The following is a 26,834-nucleotide window of genomic DNA, read 5'->3' as shown; positions in this document are numbered from 1 at the left end:
TTATTTTTAAAAGTTCTCAGGAAAATTCTGGTTTTTGTCCAAATCTCTGCTAATACGTGCATTTCTGTACACAATTTTGCCTGATACGCATTTTGCAAACGGTTTCCCCTAACAGAATCCAGCTTTGTGTCTGGTTTTCACCATTGTACACATGCTTTCCCATAACAGATGTGTGTGTTTTTGTAAGCACAACTTGGCTGGAGAGCTAATTTGCAAAATTCAGATAAGTGCAAATTTCAAAGGATAGTTGGGCTCTCGTTCTCCTATTGCTTCCAGGTTTGAACATTCACCTTGAAATGTGAACTGAAACGGATTCTTCCTCCACCCTTTCTTACAAGCAGTAAGTAGAAATAACCAGGAATATTACAACCAAATCTAATACAGTCATAAAGGTAAAGGGGCCCCTGACCATCAGGTCCAGTCGTGTCCGACTCTGGGGTTGCGGCGCTCATCTCGCTCTATTGGTTGAGGGAGCCGGCGTTTGTCCGCAGACAGCTTCCAGGTCATGTGGCCAGCATGACAAAGCTGCTACAGGCGAACCAGAGCAGCGCACGGAAACGCCGTTTACCTTCCCGCCGGAGCGGTCCCTATTTATCTACTTGCACTTTGATGTGCTTTCGAACTGCTAGGTGGGCAGGAGCTGGGACCGAGCAACAGGAGCTCACCCCATTGCAGGGATTCGAACTGCCGACCTTCTGATCAGCAAGCCCTAGACTCTGTGGTTTAACCCACAGCGCCACCTGGGTCCCAGTCATACCTCGGTTTAAGTACGCTTTGGTTTGAGTACTTTCAGTTTAAGTACTCCGCGGACCCATCTGGAACGGATTAATCCACTTTCCATTACCTTCAATGGGAAAGTTTGCTTCAGGTTAAGTATGCTTCAGGTTAAGTACGGACTTCCAGAACCAATTACACTCATACTTCGGGTTAAGTACGCTTCAGGTTGAGTACTCTGTGGACCGTCTGGAAGGGATTAATCCACTTTCCATTACTTTCAATGGGAAAGTTCGCTTCAGGTTAAGTACGCTTCAGGTTAAGTACTCCGTGGACCGTCTGGAATGGATTAATCCACTTTCCATTACTTTCAATGGGAAAGTTCGCTTCAGGTTAAGTACGCTTCGGGTTAACTACAGACTTCAGGAACCAATTGTGTACTTAAACCAAGGTACCACTGTAACACGTATAAGGGATCTTTATGAACAGGACAAGGGAGAGGGATATTACCTGTCGAAAAAATTCTTCCATCAGTGCCATCGTCCACCGGTAATGCAGCTTCCAGGTTTTTGATGGATGGCTGATGTCGGCGGCATGTAGGATCAGGGACATGGCTTTGGCTTTGTCTATCCTGCCCATTCAAAGATTTTCTCACATTATCTTACAGCAACAGCGAGTCTCCCCCTCCCTCCCATTCACACAGGAACTGCATGTTAACACACAGCACTGGAGAGAGAAGTGGGGCACTTACCCCTCGGTCTGCTGCAGACTGTGCCTCATTGTTTTGAGCTGCTGGAAATGGCCTGACATGTCAGTTGATAAGACCATCTCGATGACGAGGGTGCGCAGCTCCCTGCAGACAGTCACCATTACTAAATTACAGCCGTATTTATTCTCTAATGAGACGTTTTGCTCGCAAAGTGATGGTTAATTTATCTCTTGGGATGAGAATGAGCATTATATATATACAACTCAGAAAAGCACTTCAAATTATTATTATCTGGAAACCTCCAGCCTCCTGAGAGTTGATGGGAGTTGGGTACTTAAAAAATGCTTGCTATTACCTGCTATTACTTTATCGGTCCTGCTGTTTTGTCATCCCTCATTTCAGAATCATGAACTGTAATTACGTTCTAGGTGGGGTGCTTTGCCTGATTTCCACATAACTGCAATCAGCAGAATGAGGAGAAGGTTAAGACTTTACCACCAGCACCAAACTTTCTCTTGGCAACTCAGAAGGGGAAGAGAAACCAACGAGATCTCAGGAGGATTCCCTTAAAGAAGGAGGTTCACCAGGAGGGTTTTTTCTAAGGAGTAAACAAAAATGGGTAAAGGACCCCTGGAAGGTTAAGTCCAGTCAAAGGTGACTATGGGGTTGTGGTGCTCATCTCGCTTATCAGGCCTAGGAAGCTGGCGTTTGTCCACTCTCAATCCAATAGACTCGCGAATACCGGTGCCCAAAGTCGGGGGGGGGGAGAAAGAAGTGGGGTTGTTTTTGAAGAAAATGGGATGGTTTGAAAGTGGCTGAAAAACACCTGAAAAACAGTGGCCTGTCTTTCTCATCTCTGCATTCATGGGACTCTGTTCCAAATGAGATCAGCTCCAAATGTTTTTTGCCCAGTTAGTGCCATCTCCTTTATTTATTTATTTATTTATTTATTTATTTATTTATTTATTTATTTATTTATTTATTGGGGGGGTATTTCTAATTCTGTTCTTATATATTGTTCTTTTTTAAAAAATAAAATGCATTAAGTCCCCAATTCTCATTGCAGGTTTTACTTAATGGAATTTTGCACTCAGCCACTGGTGCTGGCTCTTTGTTCAGTTTCTGCCTTGTTTGCTTTTGACAATCATCTTTCTCCTATACCAGGGGTCAGCAAACTTTTTCAGCAAGGGACCACTCCACTGTCCCTCAGACCTTGTGGGGGACTGGACTATATTTTGAAAAAAAAAATATGAACGAATTCCTATGCCCCACAAATAACCCAGAGATGCATTTTAAATAAAAGGACACATTCTACTCATGTAAAAACATGCTGATTCCCAGACCGTCCGTGGGCCGGACTTAGAAGGCTATTGGGCCACATCCGGCCCCCGGGCCTTAGTTTGGAGACCCTGTCCTAGAGTAACTATGATAATAGAATGAATAAAAAGACTACGTACTCTCTCTTATTTGGGTTCCTCCATAAATTAATTAATTTTAACTCCTAACTGCTTTATAATGGTGCTCTCACACTATGTTGTTTATCCATTAAGAGATCTACAATCCCATTAAAATCTCTACCCATTACAATTCCATGGACTGGGCCCATCTTCACTTTCCTAAAAATGAGCTTTTGTTTTGCTTTTAAAGTACTTCGGATTTGATTAGGAGCACATATATTTGGCAAGCGGATTTTCCAAATACATGCCTGTTCTCTAAGCATTATAAACCACTCTTTCCCACATATTATTTGTTGCAACATATTAAATTGTAGTCAAGGTTTAATCTAAGTTGCCTCCACTTTGGTCTTAGACTCTATACAGGACATATGTAATGTACCTAATTTTAGACTCTTTTGATAGCTTAAATGCTGTTGTTGTTTTTTAAGTGGGTCTCCTGCAAGAAATAAACAAATCTGATTCCTCCAGGGACTGAGATGCCCGCCACATTTCCTAGGTAAGCAGCTCTTGATGTTCTCCTTCCTTAGTACTCTGGCTGAGCTAGGTTAGTTGGTTTCATCCCTTTGTCATTCTACATGGTTGGTGGGACCCAATATCAGCTACGTGGGGCTGAGGAATGGTGTTGGTTGTGGGCCGGCCATCTCTCCATCCCACACAAGTATCCCAGGCAGGCGAGCTTCCTCCAAATGATAAATATCACCTGGGCTACGTTTCTAACAATACTGGGAAAGGGTAAGCTGGCCCACCCATCATCTAAGTAATGTTTCTGTTGAAGGGACAACTCTGGAATGGGCAAAATCCACATGACACAGACCACTCACACTGGAGAAAGTTTTGACTGGCAACATGGTAGCCAGCCAACTGGAAGAGCTTTTGTGGTAGCTGAAATACTAAGAGCCGGGCCTATGACGCGTGTCACTCTCAAGAAACCCAACTGTCTTACCTCCACTCATCTTTGGTTAGGTTCACCAGAATGTTCATTTCTTCTTCTTGCATAATCTTATAAGCAGCACTTACATGGTGGTTTTCAAGAACGGAGCGATCGTTGTACAAAATGGCAACATCTGACCTAGATGTAAAGAGTGGGATATTAAGCTTGAGTTCACTACACCTTGACAGGTTTATCTACCTGTCAGGTGAGTCAGGGGAGCTGCATCCAGCTGAGGCACAAGAAAACACCTTATGGCAGCAGTAAGGAACCTCCAATTCAACATATTGCAGCCCAATCTTTTCACATCAGGGCGTGAAATCCTTTCAAAACCAGAACTATCTCAATTTTATCTTTGCTTTTGAAATCTGAAATGAGAAGGGCTGAGTTTTTATTCAGGTTTTTTTTTTTAAAAAAAGATGGCCCCATAATTTAAGATCAAAATAGAAAAGTAGTTTAAATTTGGAATTACTGGACTGCGTGGTAAAAAGTTATTTTTAGTTATAGCTTACAAGCCTTGGCTTGACACTGTCGCCATGGGAGCAGATATGACACTGGATAAATAAATCAACACACACATTCTAAGTCTGTAAAGTTTATGAACTGAGTAACATGTCTGGCAAGAGTAGTGTCCTAGGACATGCAGCATGATAGGGTGTGGAAAAATGAGTCTTTTTTTGGTTGGGGGGGGTCATAGCAATTTGTGGGAGAACGAAGAAGAAAACACCCCTTCATTGTATCATTAAATCATGGGTGGAGAACCTTTGACAGTCTAAGGGTTCTGTTCATTGTCAGGCAAACTTCCAGGGGCCACATGCCAGTGCTGAGCAGGGCCAGAGACAAAAGTGGGAGGAGCAATGGATGCAATTGTTTCACACACGTTCACACGCAGACCTCTCTACCTGCCGAGCTTCAGGGAATCGGCTTCCTCCCTCCTCTGGCAGTAGATAAGCAGAACAAAGGAAATGGGTCTTCTTACCAGTTAGAAACTTTAATGATCACAGTGAGAGCACAAAAAATCCATTTCCGAGGAATGGTGGTGCTCCCAATTAAGGGTTCCACCCACTTCCTGCCTAGTCACCCACGTCACTACCGTGTCTTGTACCCTGAGCTGGTAACCACTGTGCTTTCTGTGCTGCCACCTTATCAGCGCTTCTTGACCTTGGGCTGAGTGGATGAACGCTTTCCAGAGACAGTGAATCTGTTAGCTCTCTCTCTCCCAGTGCTTCTTCTCCTAGCTGTTCCCCATCCAGTATTTCCCAGCTTCTGCTTTCTGAACTATGTCCCTCTGCAAACCACTGTTCAAATCTATACTGCCCTCCTGCTCCTGGGAAGATTCAGGATCCTGATCAGGAGCAGGGGGGGGCTCCCACCATTCTTCCTCAGTGCAGCCCCCTTCAGCACTATCCCTGACACTACCCACCATCCAGGGAAGCAAGAGTTCAAGGACACATTCTAGTCAGACAAAAACACTCAAAGGGAAAGAGTCCTGAGAGGCTTGGTGGGTCAACTTTGGCCCTCAAGCCTGAGGTTCTCAATATGAATACCAAATCACAATGGGTGGAATTCAAAATAGCATCAAAGCAATCATTCCATCCGTGGAAGCAGTTCTATTTGCCAGGTGGAAAGAGCTCCCCTCTCCTCCCACCATGCACTGTTTGGGGCATTATTCAGACCCCCAAGAGCCAATTTGGAGGGGAGCATGTGGGGAGGAGATGGGGAGGGGGTCCCGTTCTGCTAGCAGGACCCATTGCAATCGTTCCTGCTGGCAGGACTGTTCAGATGAATCCTGCTCAACAAGTCTTCGCTGCAACTGTATGAAAAAAAGAATTGCTAGTGAGAAGTGGGACGATTTCTTGGCATCCTTATAAATGACTGACAAGAGCCATAGTGTTATATCAATGCCACATCCGATAACCTAGCTGCACACTGCTGGGTTGAGCCAGCGAGGGGCCCCTTCTAAGCCTCTGGAATCTTGACCAGTGCCCAGACTGGATGATCTCCAGCACCAGAGCACCTGCCAAAATAGAGGGGATATAAATAAACTTTAAAGTGTCAATACCAGCTTCAATCGAGGGCTGGAAACCCTTCACTGGTTACTTTGCTTCTCTTCTGTCCCTTGTGCCTTCTGGAAGCACTGAGATTATTGCACTGATGGAAATTTCTGCATTGTATCATGCGCAATACTGGCTTGGGAGTCTGCCATGAGATCTTGCAGGAAAGCAATGCCTGAAAGCCTGCTCAAAGATTTTCTCCTTCCCAGTTTTAGGTGTTTATTCCTATACCACCAGCTTACCTGGTCTGGATGTGAAAGTTGTTCGTAGTCCCGGTGTGCTCGTAGTCATGGATTGTAGCTGCAAAGATCATTGCTAACACTTCCAGTTCGGTGAGCCAGTGCTAGTCAACAACAACAACAACAACAAAAAAGCCTTCCATCATATGAAGTACAAATAGTTCATCTCTGGCTAAGTTGTCTTGTCTTAGAGAATCTTACTCTTTCTTAATACAGAGCAGGGATGGGGAACTTGATGTCTTCCAGATGTTGCTGGACTACAACTCCCATTGTCAATGACAGAGCCGGCCCACCCATGAGATTGGGTGAGGTGGCTGCCTCAGGCAGCACCACTTAAGGGGCATCGCCCAGCTTTGTCACCCAGCTTTGCAGCTTGTCTTCCTGGCCTCTAGGGGCAGAGAGGAGCTGATAGCAAAGCTCTGTGGAAAACTCACCCTCCACCCAATGAGGGAGACTCTGCTTACAGAGTTGGCACCCCCATCGTGGGGGCATTTTGCCTCAGGTTCTGAGACATCTTGGACCGCCCCAGTCCCTGACCATTGGCTATGCTGGCTGGGACCGAGGGGAGCTGCAGTCGAAGAAGATTTGGAGAGTCACAGGTTCCCCACTTAGCCTGTCTTTGTGCTATCATATTCCCATACGGCAAGAGAGGTTGCAGGAAGTGGTCCATAACCTTTGCACTTATAGATGTTGTCTTAAACCTCAAGCCATATATACCTCAAGACACAATATAGCTTTCCTTGCATCTTGCTCCTCATTCATTTTTGCTACCAGGGTACTCATAAATGGCCAAGGATAAAAGGCTCAGGCTGGCATGCTGTTAGTCTCTGGGCGGAGAGGGAGCTTAACAAAGAAAGGCATGGGCTGTGAGATAGTTGGGTCCCGTCAAAAGCTTTATTTTAGTGACTCCAAAGTCACAGTCAAATGGTAGGTCAAATGCAGACAGTACCTAGAAGCAAGCTGCCTTTGAGCATGCCTAAAGGTGCTCTTTGGATTGTGGCCTCTGGTTTGCCTACCATCCCCCCAAAAAACATATACTATTTGCAGTATGTCTCCCGCCAGTGTTCACTAATAGGCTGCATTATGTCACCCTGTCCCGATCCCCTGGGCTCAGCCCAGCTCATTATTTCTTACCATGATCCCAGTGAGAAGCATGATGCAATGCACAGTGTGGGTGACATCAGCTGCGTGGATTAAGTTGTGGTAAGGGTTTCGGTGTTTGCTGTAGCCAGTTTCCAAAGCTTCTCCAAATGAAATAAGGCTGGGAACAGGGATCTGCAAGAGGCAAGCACAAGCAATAACCACCAGTGTCACCAGCAGATTTGAGGGTGCTAATTCTGACATGCCATCCTTTCATTCTGAGTTCTGGGGGTGGTGCCAGCTAGAAATCAGCCAGCATGTATGCAACCGATACCTACAGATAGGACATTTAGCAACAAACCATAATCCTCCTATGCTGAGACGGACAACCAGTGGCATTGCAGAGCCCATCTTGTGGGATTGCTAAGAACTGAAGCTACTGCGGCTTCACTAAGTCTAGGCAACCAGTTACTCGGGTGGGTGTCACCAGTTTTCTGTCACTGCCAAACTGATGCACTAGTTTCCTGGCCTTCGGTCTCCTGCATTTATTCAGCCCAGCTCCTGCCTAAGATGCTTGCCCTTCTTATGGCCTGACCCCTTGGTTGCCAGCCCACTTCAAGTCATCTCCATACATGCTGCATATTCTTTTTTTGTAATAATAATAATAATAATAAATTTTTATAGCCCACCCTCCCCGGCCAAAACTGGGCTCAGAGCAGCGAATATCAAATATATGGCATATTACCATAAAATCAAGCAATCAATTAAAATACATCCTACATCCTAAAATCAAGTCAGCATCAAAGTAAAATCCAATCAGATGGCAGCCCACAAAGTAGGGATGGGGACCTTAAATGCTCCCATCCCCTAGGTAATTAGTTCCATTATTGAACTGCTCTCATTGTAATATTGTCATGTTTACATTAGGTGGTTTCATAATATTTGTATCTGAGAAAGGAACTCATCCAGCACTGGAGCTCTGGGCACTGATTGGACTCAGTACATTTCCCAGCACAATTCAAAGTGTTGGTGCTGCCCTTTAAAGCCCTAAACGGCCTCAGCCCAGTATATCTGAAGGAGCATCTCCACCCCCATCATTTGGCCTGGACACTGAGGTCCAGGGCCGAGGGCCTTCTGGCAGTTCCCTCACTGTGAGAAGCAAAGTTACAGGGAACCGGTCAGAGGGCCTTCTCGTTAGAATAAATATTCTCCAGTTCTCTGTAAAGAAATCATATGCCTGTTTTCCCTTCTCCAGCGTATGTTTAGGTGTGGGTATATGTGGTAGTTCTTTAAGGGAAAGCCTCTTACCTTGAAACGGTTCAATAGATCATATCTGGTAAATAATTCATACATCATAAATTTCAGGCTGTGTCCCCCACTTGCATCATTTAGGGCAAACACATCAAATGACCATTTATCAACATCCTGTAAGAGAATTTTGGGGAAGGGGGATAATTAAGGATTTGCATATATTCCCCACTGATAGGAGACAGAAAATTCAGGGGAGGGGCAGCAATTAAACTCTGTTTCATTCAAGCAACAAGCACCATTTGAGAATAAGGTATGGAGAATCTATAGACCTGCCCATACCTGTGAAGAAGGTCCTCATCATTGTGCCACTGTTACCTGAAAACTAGTATGCCACAACAACATGCAAGAGGACCTGCTCAGTCCTGGCACCCCATTTATGTAATACTCTCCTTTCCCCGACATGGCCAATGGCACTGAGTTCTTGAGTTTTCAGTGCTCGGTCGTCAATGTGCTCAGATCTGGCTGGATCATTTTCAACATTATTTACGAAGTAATTTGCACTCAATAACCTGTTTCCCTGGCATCCCATAATTGCCAGGGAATCATATTGGCACCAGAGATGTTCTTACCACGTGTAAGCCTTTTGTCTCTTGCAGTCCCCAATTTGAAAACCAAAATGCGCGCGGCAAAAGACTCTTGCTGGAGTGTGCTTCCTCATAATATAGATTTTGGGACTGAAACCTTTCTGCATATAAGCTACCACTTCAGTTAGAAGGAATCTCAGGGTGGGGGTAGCCTTGCTGAAAAAGAACACCTGAAGGAGTGTTTTCACCCCCATCATTCAGCCCAGACACTGAGGCCCAGCTCTGAGGGTCTTCTGGCAGTTCCCTCACTGCAAAAATTTAGGTTAAAGGGAACTACCGTAGGTCGAGGGCCTTCTCGGTAGTGGCGCCCGCCCTGCAGAACACCCTCCCATCAAATGTTAAGGAAATAAACAACTATCTGACTTTTAGAAGACATCTGAAGGCAGCCCTGTTTAGGGACGTTTTTAATGTTTGATGCTTTGTTGTGTTTTTAATATTCTGCTGGGAGCCTCCCAGAGTGGCTGGGGAAACCCAGCCAGATGGGCAGGGGTATGAATAAATTTATTATTATTATTATTATTATTATTATTATTAAAACAATAGCAATGATTACCTTTTTGAACAACACCTCTCAAAACAGATACACCTTACCATTCCAATAATACCTAAATTTCATCACAACTAAGCAGAAGAAGCCATGCAATCACAAACCTTTTGTGAAAGCGGAAAAACATTTCCTTGAGTGTGTATTTAATACTGAAACGCTTAGAAAATGGTTTGCTCAAGAGAGGGGTCAAGCTCAAGCCAGCATGGCCATTGGTCAGTAATGATGGAAACTGACCAGGTGCAACAACACCTGGAGGGCACCAGGTTGGGGCTGGTTGTACCAGTAGCTTGAATATATGGGTGGGATCCAGCTCCTCGAGCCCCATCACAAGGACTTCTGCTTTGAGCAATCGGGCTTCCCAAACAGCACTGCCCAAAGCAACATTTTCTCTTATAGCAAATATAAGAAGTACACATGCAGTTCAAATCACAGTTTATGCTAGTATATTTTTTTGTACAGTGGTACCTCGACTTACGAATAACTCTACTTATGAAAAATTCGACTTACAAATAAAAAAAATGGTGCGCGCTTATGATTTTTTCGATATCCGAAGACCGAATCGGGCCCTTGCCACCGGCGCTGCTGTCCTCCCGCCATCCTCCCGACCTACCGATCCGGCCATAGGGCCGGATTGGGCCCTCGCAGCCGGCGCCAGCAGCCTCCCGCCGGCCTTTAACATGCCTTTTTTTTAGGCCCCGGAACGAATTAATCCATTCCCAATGCATTCCTATGGGAAGCATTGTTTCGACTTACGAATGTTTCTACTTATGAATGTGCATTCGGAACGGATTAAATTCGTAAGTAGAGGTTCCACTGTACATATTACTTGGCTGTAGAAATGCATTGCAAAATTTGGGAAAGTGTGCATTTTGGCATGTGGTTGTTCTGGTACATGTGCATTTAAAGGCAAACTGACCAAATTTGCACTTTCTGAAACTGCTCTCGTAAAGGTAAAGGGACCCCTGACCGTTAGGTCTAGTCGTGACCGACTCTGGGGTTGCGCGCTCATCTCGCGTTATTGGCCAAGGGAGCTGGCGTACAGCTTCCAGGTCATGTGGCCAGCATGACAAAGCTGCTTCTGGCGAACCAGAACAGCACACGGAAACACCGTTTACCTTCCTACTGTAGCAGTACCTATTTATCTACTTGCACTTTGATGTGATTTCGAACTGCTAGGTTGGCAGGAGCTGGGACTGAGCAATGGGAGCTCACCCTGTGGCAGGGATTCGAACCGCCGACCTTCTGATCAGCAAGTCCTAGGCTCTGTGGTTTAACCCACAGCGCTGCCCGCGTCCCCAAAAAATTCTCCCAAATCCCTACTTTGTAGTAAAGTCCACAAACTGATCTCACCTTAAAAGATGACATCACTTCAGCTGGAAAGGCCAAGCCAACCATACTAGCGGTCTTTCGATACATTCTAGAAGAAAAGAAGATTAAATGAAATGGCACCTGAAAACTAATGGTGATGTGTTTATGCTTCGGGAGCAGTTCTGGAAAAGTTCCCCCTTGCAATTTGAAGTTTGAAATCAGATATAAAAAGACCCTTAAAATTATGTGAAAGATGGGAGCCAAGAATGTTTGCTCCCTAAAGCAAGGGAATGCACATGCCAATTTACAATAGAACTCGTTGATATTTATATCTAATCTCTGCATTGTATGCCAATGTCCTTTCAATAGTGCCACATGCTTTTCTGTTTTTGAGATAACACTTTCTTGGCCAAGTGAGGTGAAACAGAATTTTAATGTTCTGTCTTTTTAAAAACAAAAACCTTTTTTTATAACAAAATAATTGGTATGAGCTTTCATGTACATGCACACTTCTTCAGATACCAAAGTTTGAGATTTTTTTTACATGTTCTGCTGTTTTCTTACACTTCAAACCCTGCTGTGGTCTTCACATATGGAAACAACTTTTGAAGACAGATCTGAAATCTTGCTAAGTGCTAAACATTAACATTAAGTTTCTAGTCTATATAAAGAATTTTAATGTTCCATCTTAGCACTTATCAAGATTTCAGAGCTGTCTTCAAATGATCTTTACAAAGAGGACAAAAACAAATGAACCAACCCACCCATGAAGAAAAGAAATGTAAGATGCTACTAGCTTAACAATGGCCTGGCTTGCACATCATGGTAAGCCAAACTATGGCTTATTATGGTTTAGGAACACAAGACAGACCACTGATCAAGTTACAGGTAGGTAGCCGTGTTGGTCTGAGTCGAAGCAAAATAAGAAAATTCCTTCAGTAGCACCTTAAAGACCAACTAAGTTTATATTTTGGTATGAGCTTTCGTGTGCATGCACACTTCTGAAGAAGTGTGTATCTGAAGAAGTGTGCATGCACACGAAAGCTCATACCAAAATATAAACTTAGTTGGTCTTTAAGGTGCTACTGAAGGAATTTTCTTATTTTGCAGACCACTGATCAGTCAAGCTCAGTGTTGTCTCCTGGCAGACTCTCTTAAGGGTTTCTAGGGGAAGACTTTACTAGCTCCCTCAGAGATGCCAAAGATTGAACTAGGGGTCTTTTGTATGCAAGTCAGATGCTCTACCACTGAGCTATGCCACGTCCTCCTTGTTTTTATAAAGCCAGAACTCACCTTTCTACAAAAATCCCTGCTTGTACAGCATGCACAATTGCTCGAAACTTTGGTTTTTCCTCTGGCCTCCTTTTGGTCATCCCCATTTTCCTCGTGAAGGTGGACGCCAACCAATCCCGTACTTCCAGAGGGACCGAATCTGACTGGATATCTGACAGCTCATCCTCTGTATCCAAGAGTCTCCTGTAAATATATATCGGGTGCATGAATCAGTATAAAAGATCTGCCGACTTCAGAATAGGAAGGGGGAAATATGTACCAGGCGCTCAAAGCTCTTCAGGGGTCAGCAAACTTTTTCAGCAGGGGGGCCACTGTCCCTCAGACCTTGTGGGCGGCCGGACTATATTTTTTGGGGGAAAACATGAACGAATTCCTATGCCCCACAAATAACCCAGAGATGCATTTTAAATAAAAAGCACACATTCTACTCATGTAAAAACACCAGGCAGGCCCCACAAATAACCCAGAGATGCATTGTTGATAAAAGGACACATTCTACTCAGGTAAAAAGACGCTGATTCCCGGACCGTCTGCGGGCCAGATTTAGAAGGCAGTTGGGCCGGATCCGGCCCCTGGGCCTTATTTTGCCTACCCATGTCTTAGCTCAACCCAACCCGCAGCAGTTAAATACAGTATTCCATAATTCTGGATTGTGGTGCAGAAAAGAACACAAGCTCTGGTGGATCAGGCCAAAGGCCTACCTACTAGTCCCATATCCTGTTTTCAGACTTGTCAGTCAAATGTTTATGGGAACCCTGCAAGAAAGACACAACAGTGCATCCCCACTTAAGAATGCCTCAAAGGGGCTTAATAGAAGAAAATAAGATCATCATTATGACTTGGCCATCATTAAATGGAAAATATAAGCACTTGACTGATGAAAATCGAAATCTTATCAGCACCATATCCCCAAATATCAAAAACAACTTTATCAGCACCCCAGACCACCCTCAGCCTGATAAATAACAAACATTACAATCCTCGTTGCTAATCTTGCATACTCGTTTTAGGTTTTGAGATGGGTTCCTTTGGTATTCTGTTATACTCGGTTCCATTATAGACTGCTCCAGGAAATGAATAATGAAGTGCGTGTGAAGAGCTGCCCCGACTCTCTTCTCAGCTTGAAGAACTGATTACCTTGCCTTTCTCCAACATTGCTTGCTCTCGAAGGCCCACTTCTGCTTGGGAGAAGAAGTAGCTCAGTAGCACTTCAGCTGGCAAATGGGAAATAATATTTGAAGGACTTCGCTGTTATGATGATGGAATGATCGGCTACAAAATAGGAGGCGGGAGAGGAGGAAATAATCTAAGGCACTGGTCAGAGGATCACAACCAAATTAAGACTACTTCAGTTGTGTTTTTGAGGGCTACTTTTATGAGTATCTTGCCCATATTTTGGGGTGGGGTGGGGTGGGGTGGGACTTTCTACCTGTGATGGAACATACTTCACCAACTTGGTGCCCCAACATTGCCATACTGGCAGGGAGTTAAGAGGGTCATAGTGATCACCCACACCATACATTTAAAGGCCACCCTTTAAGGCACTATTGGGGGGACGACTCCCTCTACCCCCAAGAATCCTAGGAATCACAGTTTGTTAAGGGTGCTGTGGACTGTAGCTCTGTGTGGTGGAAACAGCAGTTCCCAAGATTCTTTGAGTGAAGTCATGTGTTTTAAATGTTTCAATATATGGTGAGGATCTCGCCATAGTCCTAAACATCTGGAGGGCTCCTGGTTGGCAGAGGCTGTAATGGAAATGTCTGAGGATAAATAGGGGGAAGAACTTATTCTAGCTTATTCGTCGACTTCTTTTTCATCCTCTTCTTTTTCTTTTTTCTGTTTGTGATCTTCCTCTTCTCTTTGTAGCAAATTTGGGTCTAATGAGACCTCAGTAGTAATTCAAGTGAAAGGTTAAGAGAAAAATCTAATCCCAAGGTGTTATTCGTTTCCTGGAAATCCAGTTACTTCAAATGCATTCTGTGAGGTGCTGGAAGTGTCTAAAAGACCTCTGCCTTCTCTTCAGCAGACACTGCAGGCAACCCCTCTATTATTGCTAATTATGGCAGGGCCTTGCCCTTGGAGGCAGACTGGTGAAGCAGTTGTCCTCGGGTGGCATGTGGTAAAATGCAAATAGCAATCAACATATCATTAATGTGTTTAATTGTTATGCATCAGTGTACACACAGATGATTAGGGACACAATTCTTCACCAGGCATCAAAACATCTTGGCCCATCTCTGCATATCCTCAACAAGCCACAGCAGTTGACTTAGCTGACTCCAAACCTAGCTGGCTCTTAACTGAATGATTTGTCCATTTCAGTTCTCTCAGTTTCTCCTTTTTCTTATCTTAAATTCTACATTTTCTACATTTCTGCAGCAATTCGGGGGGGGGGACAGGACATCCTCATGAAAATTCTTTAGCATTTCAGGGTCAATTTTCTCCTAATAAACACAATTTTGTATGGATCTACACACCGGGGGTGGGGTGGGGATGACTCTATAAATTAGTCAGAAATTAAATCATTATAACAGAAGGAGAAAAAATTCTATGGAATATCACAAAGATTTTTTTTCTTCTGCTCTCCAGCACCATCTGGTGCTGCATGTTTACAACGAATTCAAAACACTATTTCTTTACTACAGTGGTACCTCTAGTTACGAACTTAATTTGTTCCGGAGGTCCGTTCTTAACCTGAAACTGTTCTTAACCAGAGGCGTGCTTTCGCTAATGGGGCCTCTTGCTGCCACTGCGTCGCTGGCAAACGATTTCCGTTCTCATCCTGGGGCAAAGTTCTCAACTTGAGGTAACTCTTCCAGCTTAGTGGAGTTTGTAACCTGAAACATTTGTAGGAAGCCTGTGGCTTTTGCAGAGCTTGATCGACTACAACACCCATAACCTCAGGCCATTGGGTTGTGCTGGCTTTGGGGCTGATGGGAGCTGGAGTCCTGCAACAAGAGGTCCACAGATTTGCCACCCCCTGCTTTTAGGGGGTTTCAAGATAGGCTTCTCTCATTCTTTACAGGAATGTGTTAAAATACCACACTTTGGGATATACAGGTGCCCAACAGCCCCAGCTCCAGGCCAGCAACATTCTCAGCTCCAGATCTGTGTTCTTCTTGTATGCAGCTGGTCAGAATAACCCTCCCATGCAGCATTAAGATACAAATGTTGGCTACAGCACAGACCCTCCAAGTGTCCCTATTTTCCAGGGACAGTCCTGGATTAACAGATGTCATCCCGGTTTCTGATTTGATACCAGAATATCCCGCTTTCCCTTAGGATGTCCCTATTTTCACCAGAGAAATGTTGGAGCATGTGGTAGGATGTTCCTAATTTCATTGGAGAACTATTGGAGGGTATGGAGTTATGCGACCTCCGAGCCAAGGAGATAAGTTACTATGCAACTATGCAACCTTTAGAAGGAAGTTTTTTTTAAAAAAAATGTATAATGTTTAATAATGTTTAATAATGTTTAATTATAATGTTTAATTATATGTTGGAAGCCGCCCAGAGTGGGTGGGCCAACCCAGTCAGATGGGTGAAGTATATTATTATTATTATTAATATTATTATTAATATTGAATAGGATGTCCCTATTTTCATCAGAGAAATGTTGGAGGGTATGCTGAAGTTTCAAATTTTAAATGTAAAGTTTCCAATCAAAGAAACTTAATTTAAAGTTTGGAATTACTTTGAATCAAATGCATTTCATATCTGCTCCCTTCCCCAACCTTCAGTAACAGGAAAAATACAACCAGGCCTTATTGATTTTTCCACTAAAAGCTATTACTTTCTAGGCAAATGGAAAACACACATATTAAACCCAAAATAGGGTCTGGACTAGCCAATTGTTACCCATTCTTATTTTGCTAGCTGGGGACTCCTGAAAATGTAACTCTTGTGACACAGGCCAGGGATTTACCTAGGCAAGTGCTCCCCAAATGCATCTAAGCGCTAGGCTGGCGGAACTGTGTAAAATGTTTCATTCAAATGTTCTCCTTGAATTTTTGGGAATATTTTAACAGTTCCCATTTGTGGTAATACAGCAGATGCTTTAGAAGAATGAAGAAGCAGAGGAGGGACAGTGGGGACTTTGCAAGCCAGTGTGAATGATCCATTTTGGTATCCAGCTATATTAAAATGATCTAGGGTGCTGCTTAATCAAAGTGCATTCTGAACCACATGATTTGGAAGCAAGTCTTAGAGACGAAAAGTTTCAGAAGTGCAGCGTGAATGATCTACTTTAGTTCAATGTAGGGCCCCTGTTCCAAGCAGAAGATGCATGAATGTGACTTTGCAAAGCCAGTTATTTCATAGGGAATGTTTCTATGAGGTGAGAAATCTGTCGTTTTTCCATGCTCCCTCATTCTTAAATAAATTCAGAAGTATTTTAATATTTCGAAGACATTCACAGGATGTTTCTCGGGGATAATCAGTGAAGCCATTTCATGCACTGGAGTTTCTACCTAGAAATAACTATATTGTGCAGAGTGCTCAACTGGGAGACCCAGGTTTAAATCTCTACTCTGCCATGAAGCTACAACATGCCGCTACATATACTCACAGCAGAAAGAAACTTATTTTCACAAAGGCTTCATTTTTCAACCTGCGGCAGTATCGTAGAGCGTGGCACATAGTACACACAGGCGGCAGCTTGAATCAGTTGGGGTGAGGGGGCCAACCGGTGTTGCCCCCATGCTGATGAAGGAGAAAGGCTGGCCATTGTGACCTCATGTTGACCCTGCCTGCCAGAAGAGTGACAAGATCATGTCCTCTACAGCTGATTCTGCCCACCTAAAGGAGGAGCGGCCCCATGTGCCCCTCCCACAGTTAGTATGGTGGAATGATTAGAATAATGGACCAGGATTTGGGAAACCAAGGATCAAATACTCACTCAGCCATGAGGATCACCTTGGGCCCACCACAGTCTCTCAACCTAGTCTACCTCACAGGGATAAACAGGAAGGGGGAGAGCCCGAGCTTTATATGTCACCTGGAACTCCTCGAGGGAAAGGTAAGATCTAAATGTAACAATATGAATATAAATAACAGTACAGTCATACCTCGGTTTAAGTACACCTCGGTTTGAGTACACTTCAGGTTGAGTACTCCGCGGACCCGCCTGGAACGGATTAATCCACTTTCCATTACTTTCAATGGGAAAGTTCACTTCAGGTTAAGTACGCTTCAGGTTAAGTACGGACTTCCGGAACCAATTACACTCATACTTCAGGTTAAGTACGCTTCAGGTTGAGTAGTTCGCGGACCCGCCTGGAACGGGTTAATCCACTTTCCATTACTTTCAATGGGAAAGTTCGCTTCAGGTTAAGTACGCTTCAGGTTAAGTACGGACTTCCGGAACCAATTGTGTACAGTCATACCTCTGGTTACGTTCACTACAGGTTGCGTACATCACAGGATACGAATGCGCCGAACCCGGAAGTACCAGAACGGGTTACTTCTGGGTTCGGCGATTCGCGCATGTGCAGAAGCGCCAAATGACATCACGTGCATGTGCAGATGTGCCGAATCACACGGCGAGGATGCGCAGATTCGGTCCTTTAGGCTGCAGAACAGATCCCGTTCGCATCCAGAAGTACCACTGTAATAGTAATAGTAATGTTACACATCGCTCCAATCACTGAGTGGTGAGACACTCCAGGGGTTCCAAGCACAGGAACAAAATCCTAGGAGCCGAGGTCCCTTCACCCCCGTAAAATATTTGAGGATGCCAGGCCCCCCCAAAGTTGAGAGGAATTCTCAAATGGTGTTTGTGTGCCATGTCATGTGATCGATTATGCATGCCCCCCCCTCCAATATTTTATTCAAGTTGGCACCCTTGGTTCTAAGTGCTTTTCCAGGATTCAGTTTTCTTTGAGTGAAGGTCAGTTGAAAACTGTGGTGTCTTTAGACAATATGGTTTTATTTACACATATAGCATAGGATGGGAAGGGCGCTTACAACATTAATACCCTGCGAGGTCTTGTTCCTCAATTTGCAACAGCTTTAGATCCAGCACAGACCGTGTCTCTGTCTCCTTCCAGCTTCCAGCTCTCATGCACCATTCTGGCTATCGTTCTCCTACATAGCAGCTAGCAGCTCGATGAAGGAAAGTTGGGGATCTTATTCCCTTTCCTAGAAAGCACCATCACTAATCTCATTCTTTGAGATGCTGATGAGCAGTTAACTGGCCAGCTAAAGCCTTACTTTGACAAAGGGACTAGACTGAAGGTACAGGATGGAAGGTTTAGGAGGGGACTCAGGGTTCCGTCCAGACTGACTCATAACATAACAACAGCAACAGCAACAGCACTGGTGCAAACAGAATAGCTATAGGCTATGACAAAAATTTGACTCGGACAAGAGCACAGAAATCTGTGTATGATGCAGAATGGTTGGATAATGACTTCTGCTCCTTTTCTATTAATTTTCATTTCTCAGCAGCGGTTATAGGAAATCACTGGCAGCTTGTTCCTCTTGTTCTCTTATTTATCAACTCCAAATGTATCATGTTTAGTGTGCGCATATAAACAAGAAAGTCATACAAATCACACATATCACACTTACTATATAACAAGGTTGGCTGGCTGCCTGGAATTATGAAAACACCAGACCTTAAATTTAATAAGGAAATAGGACCAAACACACACTCCATAGCCAAGTGATCCCGAAGACGTTTTGGCAGTCACACTTGGGAGAACATTCCATTCGATACAAAAATGTTTAAAAAGTCAAGACTGTGAAATGTAAAACTTAGGTAAACACGCTGGAAATTGGTCTTACACTAGATACAGTTTCATTGACATGGCTACCCTAAACATTATTTCTAACAGTAAAAATGAGACGCATGAAATTAGCTGTGAAACCATTTCAATAGAAGTCAAGTATGTACAAGGCTTGGGATGAAAAAAGAAAAGCTTTTCTGCATGTGTAGCCATACAAACAGCTAATTAATCACAGATGTACTGAGAGACAAGTTACAACGGCCAGAGTAACTGTACAACATGGAGCACCTTCCATTCCCAAAAAACATCTAATTCTATGGGACTGAGAATAAAGATCACAAAAAGGCACCGTTCAACATGGTTAAGGACATTCTGCATTCTGAAGAATAATTCAAATATTTAGAACTGACCTTCTTTTTAGTGTTCAAAGCAATGCACCTACATTATCTCCAAAATGGATGCTGGCCTAAGGGTTACAATTAGCATCTTATTTTAGTCATGACTTGTGCAGAGGTGATGTAACTCAGAGAAGTCCTTCTCCCAATAGACAGGTGGTAGGCATACCTGCCAAGTCTCTCGTGGAGTAATCCGGGATCGGCGGCCGCACGGCACCGGAAGTTGCGTAGATGCAATTTCCGGTGTTGCTTTGCCCATCTATGGGCACCCAAAATGGCTGATGGCGGCGTCGGAAGTCGCGTCTACGCATGTCCAGAAGTGCGTAGGTGCAACTTCCAGTGCCGGCCATTTTCGGTGCCCATCAATGGGCAAAGCGACACCGGAAGTTGCGTCTACGCACTTCCAGACATGCGTAGACGTGACTTCCAGTGCCGTCCATTTTCTGGTGCCCATAGATGGGCAAAGCGGCACCAGAAAAATGGCCTCCGACAGGAGCCAAAATAAGGGAAATTAACAGGAGAGGAGCTGAAACGGGAAACGGCCGGGAAACTGTAAGGAAAAACGGGGGTTTCCTGGGAAATATGGGGTACTCGGCAGCTATGGTGGTAGGATGAATGGAGAACTAGACAAATATCTCCTATCTCCATTGCCCCAAGTTCTGTAGACCTACCTTGTTTCGTCAATGTATACAGCCTCCAGGACAGATGCGGCATATTCAATATTCTTCTTCAAATCACCCACATTGACGTCACCTTTCTCCAGCTGCTTCACCAAACATCTTAATCTGTAAAAAAACACACAAAAAAACCTCAAAAAACTGGGATTATTCAAGGCAAAACTAGTTGTCCTTTCCAAAACAGTATATTCCTTCAACTTCTAGTTTCTGACAATGAGTGTTTTTCGACTAAGTTTTACACCCATTAAAATTATTGAACTTTAGTGCTCAGTGGTTCAAACATCCAGTGCTATCAAGCAATGCTCCAAGTGCCTCTGCAGTCGTTGATCTGACAGCTCGATACAGGGGAACCACAACAAAGAAGCTTGAACCCAAAGGGAAAAGAAATGTAAGGTCTCCAAATATTTATATGATGTATGGGAAACACACAGGGACAGCAGAGAAGTGGTGTGTGTCAAATCGGAAGCAGGTGGGGGAAAATAATGAACATAGCTTAGGTCCATTTTAATTTCAGTGGGTCTATTGTGAGTAAAACTTAGTTCAATGCCACCTCATATACCAATATCCTAGGATATAAGATTGGAAGGGACCCAAAGGTTCACCTAGTCCAACCCCCTGCAATGCCAGAATATGCAGTTGTCCCATATGGGGAATCGAACCTGCAACCTTGGCATTATCAGCACCATGCTCTAACCAACTGAGCTATCTAGGCTGGTAATTTTACCCAGAATGCAGGCCCCAAGTATACTCCATCGTACACCTGGAGCTCCACTACATGTTGTTGTTTAGTCATAGAATCATAGAATCATAGAGTTGGAAGAGACCACAAGGCCCATCCAGTCCAACCCCCTGCCAAGCAGGAAACACCATCAAAGCATTCTTGACATAGAATCATAGAGTCGTTTAGTCGTGTCCGACTCTTCGTGACCCCATGGTCGACTTCATTCATTTCAATGAAAATGCACACAGTCTATATCCAAAGGAATGCGAACTCCATCTGTGCTTTGGAAGACATCATTAGACTTGTGGATGTCAATTTTGGGGGGTTTTTTGACTTCAGTTCTTACCCTTTAAGATTTTTTTGTTGATCCTCGCCAGAAGTTGAGCTCCACCACATGGGATATATGAATTCATGTGCACTTGCAATTTACTTTGCACTAGTCACACTTGGAACCGTTTTGTATTTGGTCCATAAATTATCATAAATTAATTAAGTATGCCATCAATTCTTGAAGGGGTCCCGTCCCCCCCAAAAAAACCCTGCTCTGGCAACTCACTTTACCTGGCAGAATTCAAAGGCTTAGGATGTAGTCAATATGACATTGAAATAAAGCAGCACGTTTTCAGGCTATTTGTGATCATTAGTTTTTGCCCCTCCAAGTAGATAGATAAAAACAATGCATGCACTTGAGCAGGAAGAGGGAATTTGTGGCCTTCCAAATGCTGTTTGACCACAACTCTCATCAATCTCAGCCAACACTGCAAGCAGCAGTCATGCATTATGGGAGTTGTAGTGCAATGACATCCAGAAAGACACAAATTTCCCATCCTGCTTTTGAGGAATAATCATGCGTCATGGGGGGGGGGCAGGGCAGGATACCTTGCGACTGAACTAGTTAGTGGAAACACAAAAGCATATGCTCGATCATAAATCACACGGACAAAAGTGTGAAAGTGATGTTGCATTTATACAGCAGGAAAATATCACCATGCAATCAGTAATACAAATTAAAGGTCACATTGAAACAGTGGCGACATCCACCAACCATCGTTTCCTTTTACTAAACCAGGTTTTCTAAACTTGGGTCTCCATCTGTTTTTGGACTACAACTCCCATCATTCCTAGCTAGCAGGACAAGTGGTGAGGGATGATGGGAATCATAGTCCAAAAACAGCTGGAGACCTAAGTACTAAACTGTACTAAACTGTTTATGCTAACCTCTAGAACTGACATGACTCCTAACCCATAAGGGATTTTCTTCTTCATTTCCCACTCTCCCAAACTAAAATGCAGTCCAGGAGTTTTGGTTTAAATCACAACGGGGCGAGGGAGGAATGATTTTCAGAGTGAAAAAGAAAGAAAAAAGGCCAGTGTCACTTTTAATATGATTCCGTTAATACTCATAAGACTACATCTGTGATCATGCTCAACTTCTAATTGTGTACGAGCTCTGGGCTAAAGAGATACATTTTAAATGAGATTCAGCTTCAGTGGCCATTTAATTTCCTTTGAGAAAATTAGTTTTACACATTTCTTCCTCCTGTGTGAAGAATTAAGCTGTGCTGGTGTACTCCCCTAGGCATAGTTCAGAGCCTACCTATAAAATGATAATTAATTGAAAATAATGAGGCCCCAAGGTACATCCTCTAGGATTTCGTTAGACCTGTGCTCAATATTTGATCAAGCTCTATTACACTTAATAAATCCAATACGAAAAAGCTATGCAAAACTTTCCCAACTTCTGCTGAACGTTTGAAGTACCGCAGCACTGAGATGGCCGCCTGGTGTCGTTTTCTGCATGTTGATTAGTGCAAAGGCCAAAGGCTAGTACTTCTAGAGCAACTGCCCTTTTGAATGCTGCTTGCAAAACAACAGTGATCCATTCTGGCCCTTCGCATTTACTTAAAGACAGAGAGTGGCCAATGGAGGTTGCCATTAGGGGTCAAACACCTAAGGAATATTGCAGCCCGGCCTATTCCATGCCCTCTGACATTCTGCAGATGAAAAGAGGGTCATTTCTCACTCCTCTACAACTGACCCTCCTTGATGCCCCCCCTTGTTGTGCTCCACCCTGTGCAGGACACAGCACACAATGCCAAGAGCGCCAGCTTGGCCTGCAACCATGGGAGCCCGGGGCTGTGGCCCTGGCACCGAAATTTGTGGGTGCCAAGCACCTACATGGGGAATTTTGTGCATACCCTCCAACTCCCGGTAAGAAAAATCTGGGATCAGCAGCGGCGCGGCACCGGAAGTCGCTTCTATGCATGTCTGGACATGCGTAGAAGCAGCTTCCGGTGCCGGCGCTGCCCGATTTCCAGTGCCCAGAAATGGGCAGAGCGGCACCGGAAGTCGCTTCCAGACATGCATAGAAGTGACTTCTCGTGCCGCTCTACTCAATTTCTGGTGCCCAGATATGGGCAGAGCAGCACCCAAAATTGGTTCTGCGCATGTCCAGACAGAAGGAGGCTCCCTGGCAGGTAGGAAATCCGGGGGATTTCTATTTGGGATAACAGCGGGAAAGGGGTTTAAATACGGGGGTTTCCTGTGAAAAACGGGAGACTTGGCAGCTATGATTTTGTGGGTTTTTGGGCACCCAGGACCCCAGGGAATTGGCACCTATGACGCATGCCGTCCACTGTCCTGATAAAAACCCCTCAATCCCAATTTTGTTTTATTCTTTGGAAGATTTACAAAAAGAAAAGCACACAATAAATAAATTTTAGAAAGGGGCAAGACTAGATACAAACACAAGACTCCTTATGTTCCACTCGGCTCCCCCTTTCATCCCACCCAGGGCAGCCCTCCCTCTGTCTGCACCGTGGCGGCAGCAGCAGCCTCTCCTCGCCTGCTCTCCAACAGCCGCTACGAAGCTGCCCAAGGGAGGAGGGTGGCAGCAGCGGCCATGCAGAGGCCATGGAGAGGCAACAGGATTCTCCCTCACAGCCTCTGTCACTCAGGGCAAGCACCAGCTCATCCTCCTCCCCGAGCTTGACAGCAGCAGCACTGGCATAGAAAATAGGGACATTGCAGGATCAAATCAGAAGCTGGGGTGGCTTTCATAATTCCAGGGTGGTCCCTGGAAAATCAGAACACTTGCTATTCATTGGCAGTGACAAAGCAAAGATTGTTTCCTGCTTCCCTGCCTGAAAGAAAACTCTGCTCCAGCTCCCAGTTGGTTGCAGAAGCCGGGGAGAGAGCACACACACACGCACACAGCAGAGGAGGAATGGCTTCTTGGTAGATTTTGTATTGTTTTAAGGTGCTTTTTGGGTTGTTGGATCAAACAGTGGGTTGTACATCTTTTAAGCAGGCACCCCTCTGTGGCTGAGAAGCTTTTGTGGTTAAAGGTGTAAGCCCACATCAAAGTTTTAATACAGCTCTTGCAATTTATGGACTGGGCCAGTTCCCACATTCCTCCCCCCCCCTTTAAATTATTATTATTATTAATTTACATCCATACACAATCTTAGGTATATTTACAGCCTTAAATAATTATACCATTCAATATTGATTTAAATTTGTATTTGTACATGCTCTTTTTTATAATTTTTAACTAAACAAAAAAAAAACAAAGTAAAAAAATCCAATAAACTACCAGTAAATTATATGAAAACAGACGTCCCATCATTTCCCGATGTAAGTTACATTTACGACATTGAATGTACTTATACTTCTTACTTTACTCTTACTATAGTTTCTAGTACTTTCTTATAACATACCGTACCATTTTTCCTTGCTTAGCAGTATTTAATTTACACAAGGGTCATTCAAATGCTGCCACAGATGTTATGGCGTCGTTATATTTTTGTAGGTATTTCTTGAACATATCCCATTTTTGCGTGAATGATTGTTTTGCATTTCCCCTTAATTTATCTGTCAATTGCATAGTCTGACAACTTATTCTGTCATTCCCTTACTGTTGGTACTTTTCCCCCCTTTCCAGTTCGATGCAATTAATAACCGGGCAGCGGCTGTTGCATATAAAAAGATTTCTCTTATATTTTTCGGGATATCACTGCCTAAAATTCCAAGTAGAAATGCTGCTGGCTTCTTTGCAAATGTTAATTTAAAGATCTTTTCCATCTCATCATAGATGATGTGAGGGCGATCTGGCTGCGACATCTGTCACCCCATTGATCGCCAGGGTTGATTCAGTTCCCACATTCCTGTCCACTTGATATCCGATTGCTCAACACTGGGTGACGTGTAATGCTTTGCGCTGCAATGGGTTCGTGCATGCAAACCACCAACTGCTGGCACTGCAGTCCTCACCGAGAGGTAAGTTTGTTTCAACCCACTGGAGCAGCTGGACAGTTTTAGATTCTGCTTTAGGTGGTCTTCTGAGGTTTCATTGGAAGTATTACTTCACCATGTGATAAACTAGCCCAGCCGGGTTCTGTTCATTCTGCCAAGTGGTGCCCTGGATACCCGTTGCAAATTCTTGCCCAACCAGATTCCAAGGGCTCATGGTGAAATTGGTACAAGGTAAGCATTTCATCTCCATCCTTCTTTTAGGACCATACTGTACTGGTTTTTACTGTAGATCAGGCATCCCCAAACTGCGGCCTTCCAGATGTTTTGGCCTACAACTCCCATGATCCCTAGCTAACAGGGCCAGTGGTCAGGGATGATGGGAGTTGTAGTCCAAAACATCTGGAGGGCCGAAGTTTGGGGATGCCTGCTGTAGATCCATATATGAGAACACAGTTTTACAATTCTGCCTCTGAAATGCCTTTTCAGACTTGAGTGGCAGTAGGACATACCATCCATTTCTAGCCCCGGGTAAATTTGGCTGTTGTTTTTAGTTTTGGAAAGTTTTTAAAATTACATGCTCTTTTTTAAAAAAAAATAGTAATTTAACTGATCTATGCAGTAGCAGACCAAGTTATTACCCTTGATTTAGCCTGTGATGGAATCTTCAGGGAAGTTTTTTAAAAATTCTGCTCAGAAAATGCAGCTAACTTTTCTTAATGCTAATCCTGCCTGTGATAAGGTAATCCACTATGTGTGTGGTGCTTCTTTGGTTCCTTTGAGATTTCATTTGAGTAATGGATGTCCTGACAAAGTTCTTTATGACCTGCTTATTTCATTATATCTGCATCTATCACACCAAGGTAAATTGTACACAAACGGCTTTCACTTGCATATGGCTGGAAGACACAAATTATCTTTCTTTGTATGTGCATTTTCAATAGCTTGAGTGGGTGGCTTGCGCGCGCACACACACACACACACACATAGACATTGAAGATTTTACCAGTGAAAAATAATACCTCTTGGACAAAAATACCAAACCTTTTATGAAATCCATTATGCATTCCCAACAAGCGCAGAGCTATGATAAATACTTTGAGCATTGCATATATGAAAAGACGTTTTATAAATTACTAATCAGGACACAAAACTAGCCAACTTCAACCTGATTTGTCATCTAATGGTTGAATCCAGCTCAGGCACCCTCACGCATTGTGCTTCGCATATTTCACCGATCTAGAGGTGGAGGCGGCAATAGTAGTGAGTGAGCAAGCGGGAAAGGTGGGAGATTGGCAAAAAAAAAAAAAAAGCCTCTCTCCTTCCCATAGCTGCCAAGTTATCCCTTTTTTACAGGGATTTTCCCTTATGCTGAATAGGCTTCCTCGTGAGAAAAGGGAAAACTTGGCAGCTATGCTCCTTCCTCTAAGGATGTCTCATCCCCACCTTTGCAATATGAGTGACGTTCTAAGGTTTTAAACCATCTTCACTATTGAGCTCATCATTAGAACACAATGCTGCCAAGTGAGAGCAACCAATCAGATAGCAGGATGAGCTGATGTCAAGAGTGAAATTTATTCCCAAGGTTACCGTTGATGTTAAAATAGGAACCACACAGAGACAAATGATTACTTAAGATTTTACGTATGCCTAAGAGATGAGAAAAAAAAGGGACCCAGGTGGCGCTGTGGTTAAACCACTGAGCCTAGGGCTTGCTGATCAGAAGGTCGGTGGTTCGAATCCCTGTGACGGGGTGAGCTCCTGTTGCTTGGTCCCAGCTCCTGCCAACCTAGCAGTTCGAAAGCACGTCAAAGTGCAAGTAGATAAATAGGAACCGC

At 44.0% G+C, this 26,834-nt stretch overlaps 1 protein-coding gene across 3 annotated transcripts in view; it reads right to left on the bottom strand.

Moving 5' to 3' along the window:
* Nucleotides 1-26,834, bottom strand: part of PDE1A (phosphodiesterase 1A) — a 148,315-nt gene that overhangs the window by 22,766 nt on the left and 98,715 nt on the right. For all 3 annotated transcript variants that reach the window (XM_060280453.1, XM_060280461.1, XM_035133613.2), the window contains exons 2-10: nt 20,019-20,132; nt 12,225-12,407; nt 10,974-11,040; nt 8,490-8,606; nt 7,236-7,376; nt 6,105-6,205; nt 3,824-3,949; nt 1,466-1,567; nt 1,225-1,345 (exon numbers count right to left, since the gene is read on the bottom strand). In XM_060280453.1, coding sequence (XP_060136436.1) covers nt 1,225-1,345; nt 1,466-1,567; nt 3,824-3,949; nt 6,105-6,205; nt 7,236-7,376; nt 8,490-8,606; nt 10,974-11,040; nt 12,225-12,407; nt 20,019-20,132 — 1,072 coding nt within the window. The remainder of the gene's footprint in view (nt 1-1,224; nt 1,346-1,465; nt 1,568-3,823; nt 3,950-6,104; nt 6,206-7,235; nt 7,377-8,489; nt 8,607-10,973; nt 11,041-12,224; nt 12,408-20,018; nt 20,133-26,834) is intronic.

This window comes from Zootoca vivipara, chromosome 1, assembly GCF_963506605.1.
Source record: "Zootoca vivipara chromosome 1, rZooViv1.1, whole genome shotgun sequence".
NCBI classification, from domain to species: Eukaryota; Metazoa; Chordata; class Lepidosauria; order Squamata; family Lacertidae; genus Zootoca; species Zootoca vivipara.
This window is presented reverse-complemented; position numbering and strand designations above follow the sequence as displayed.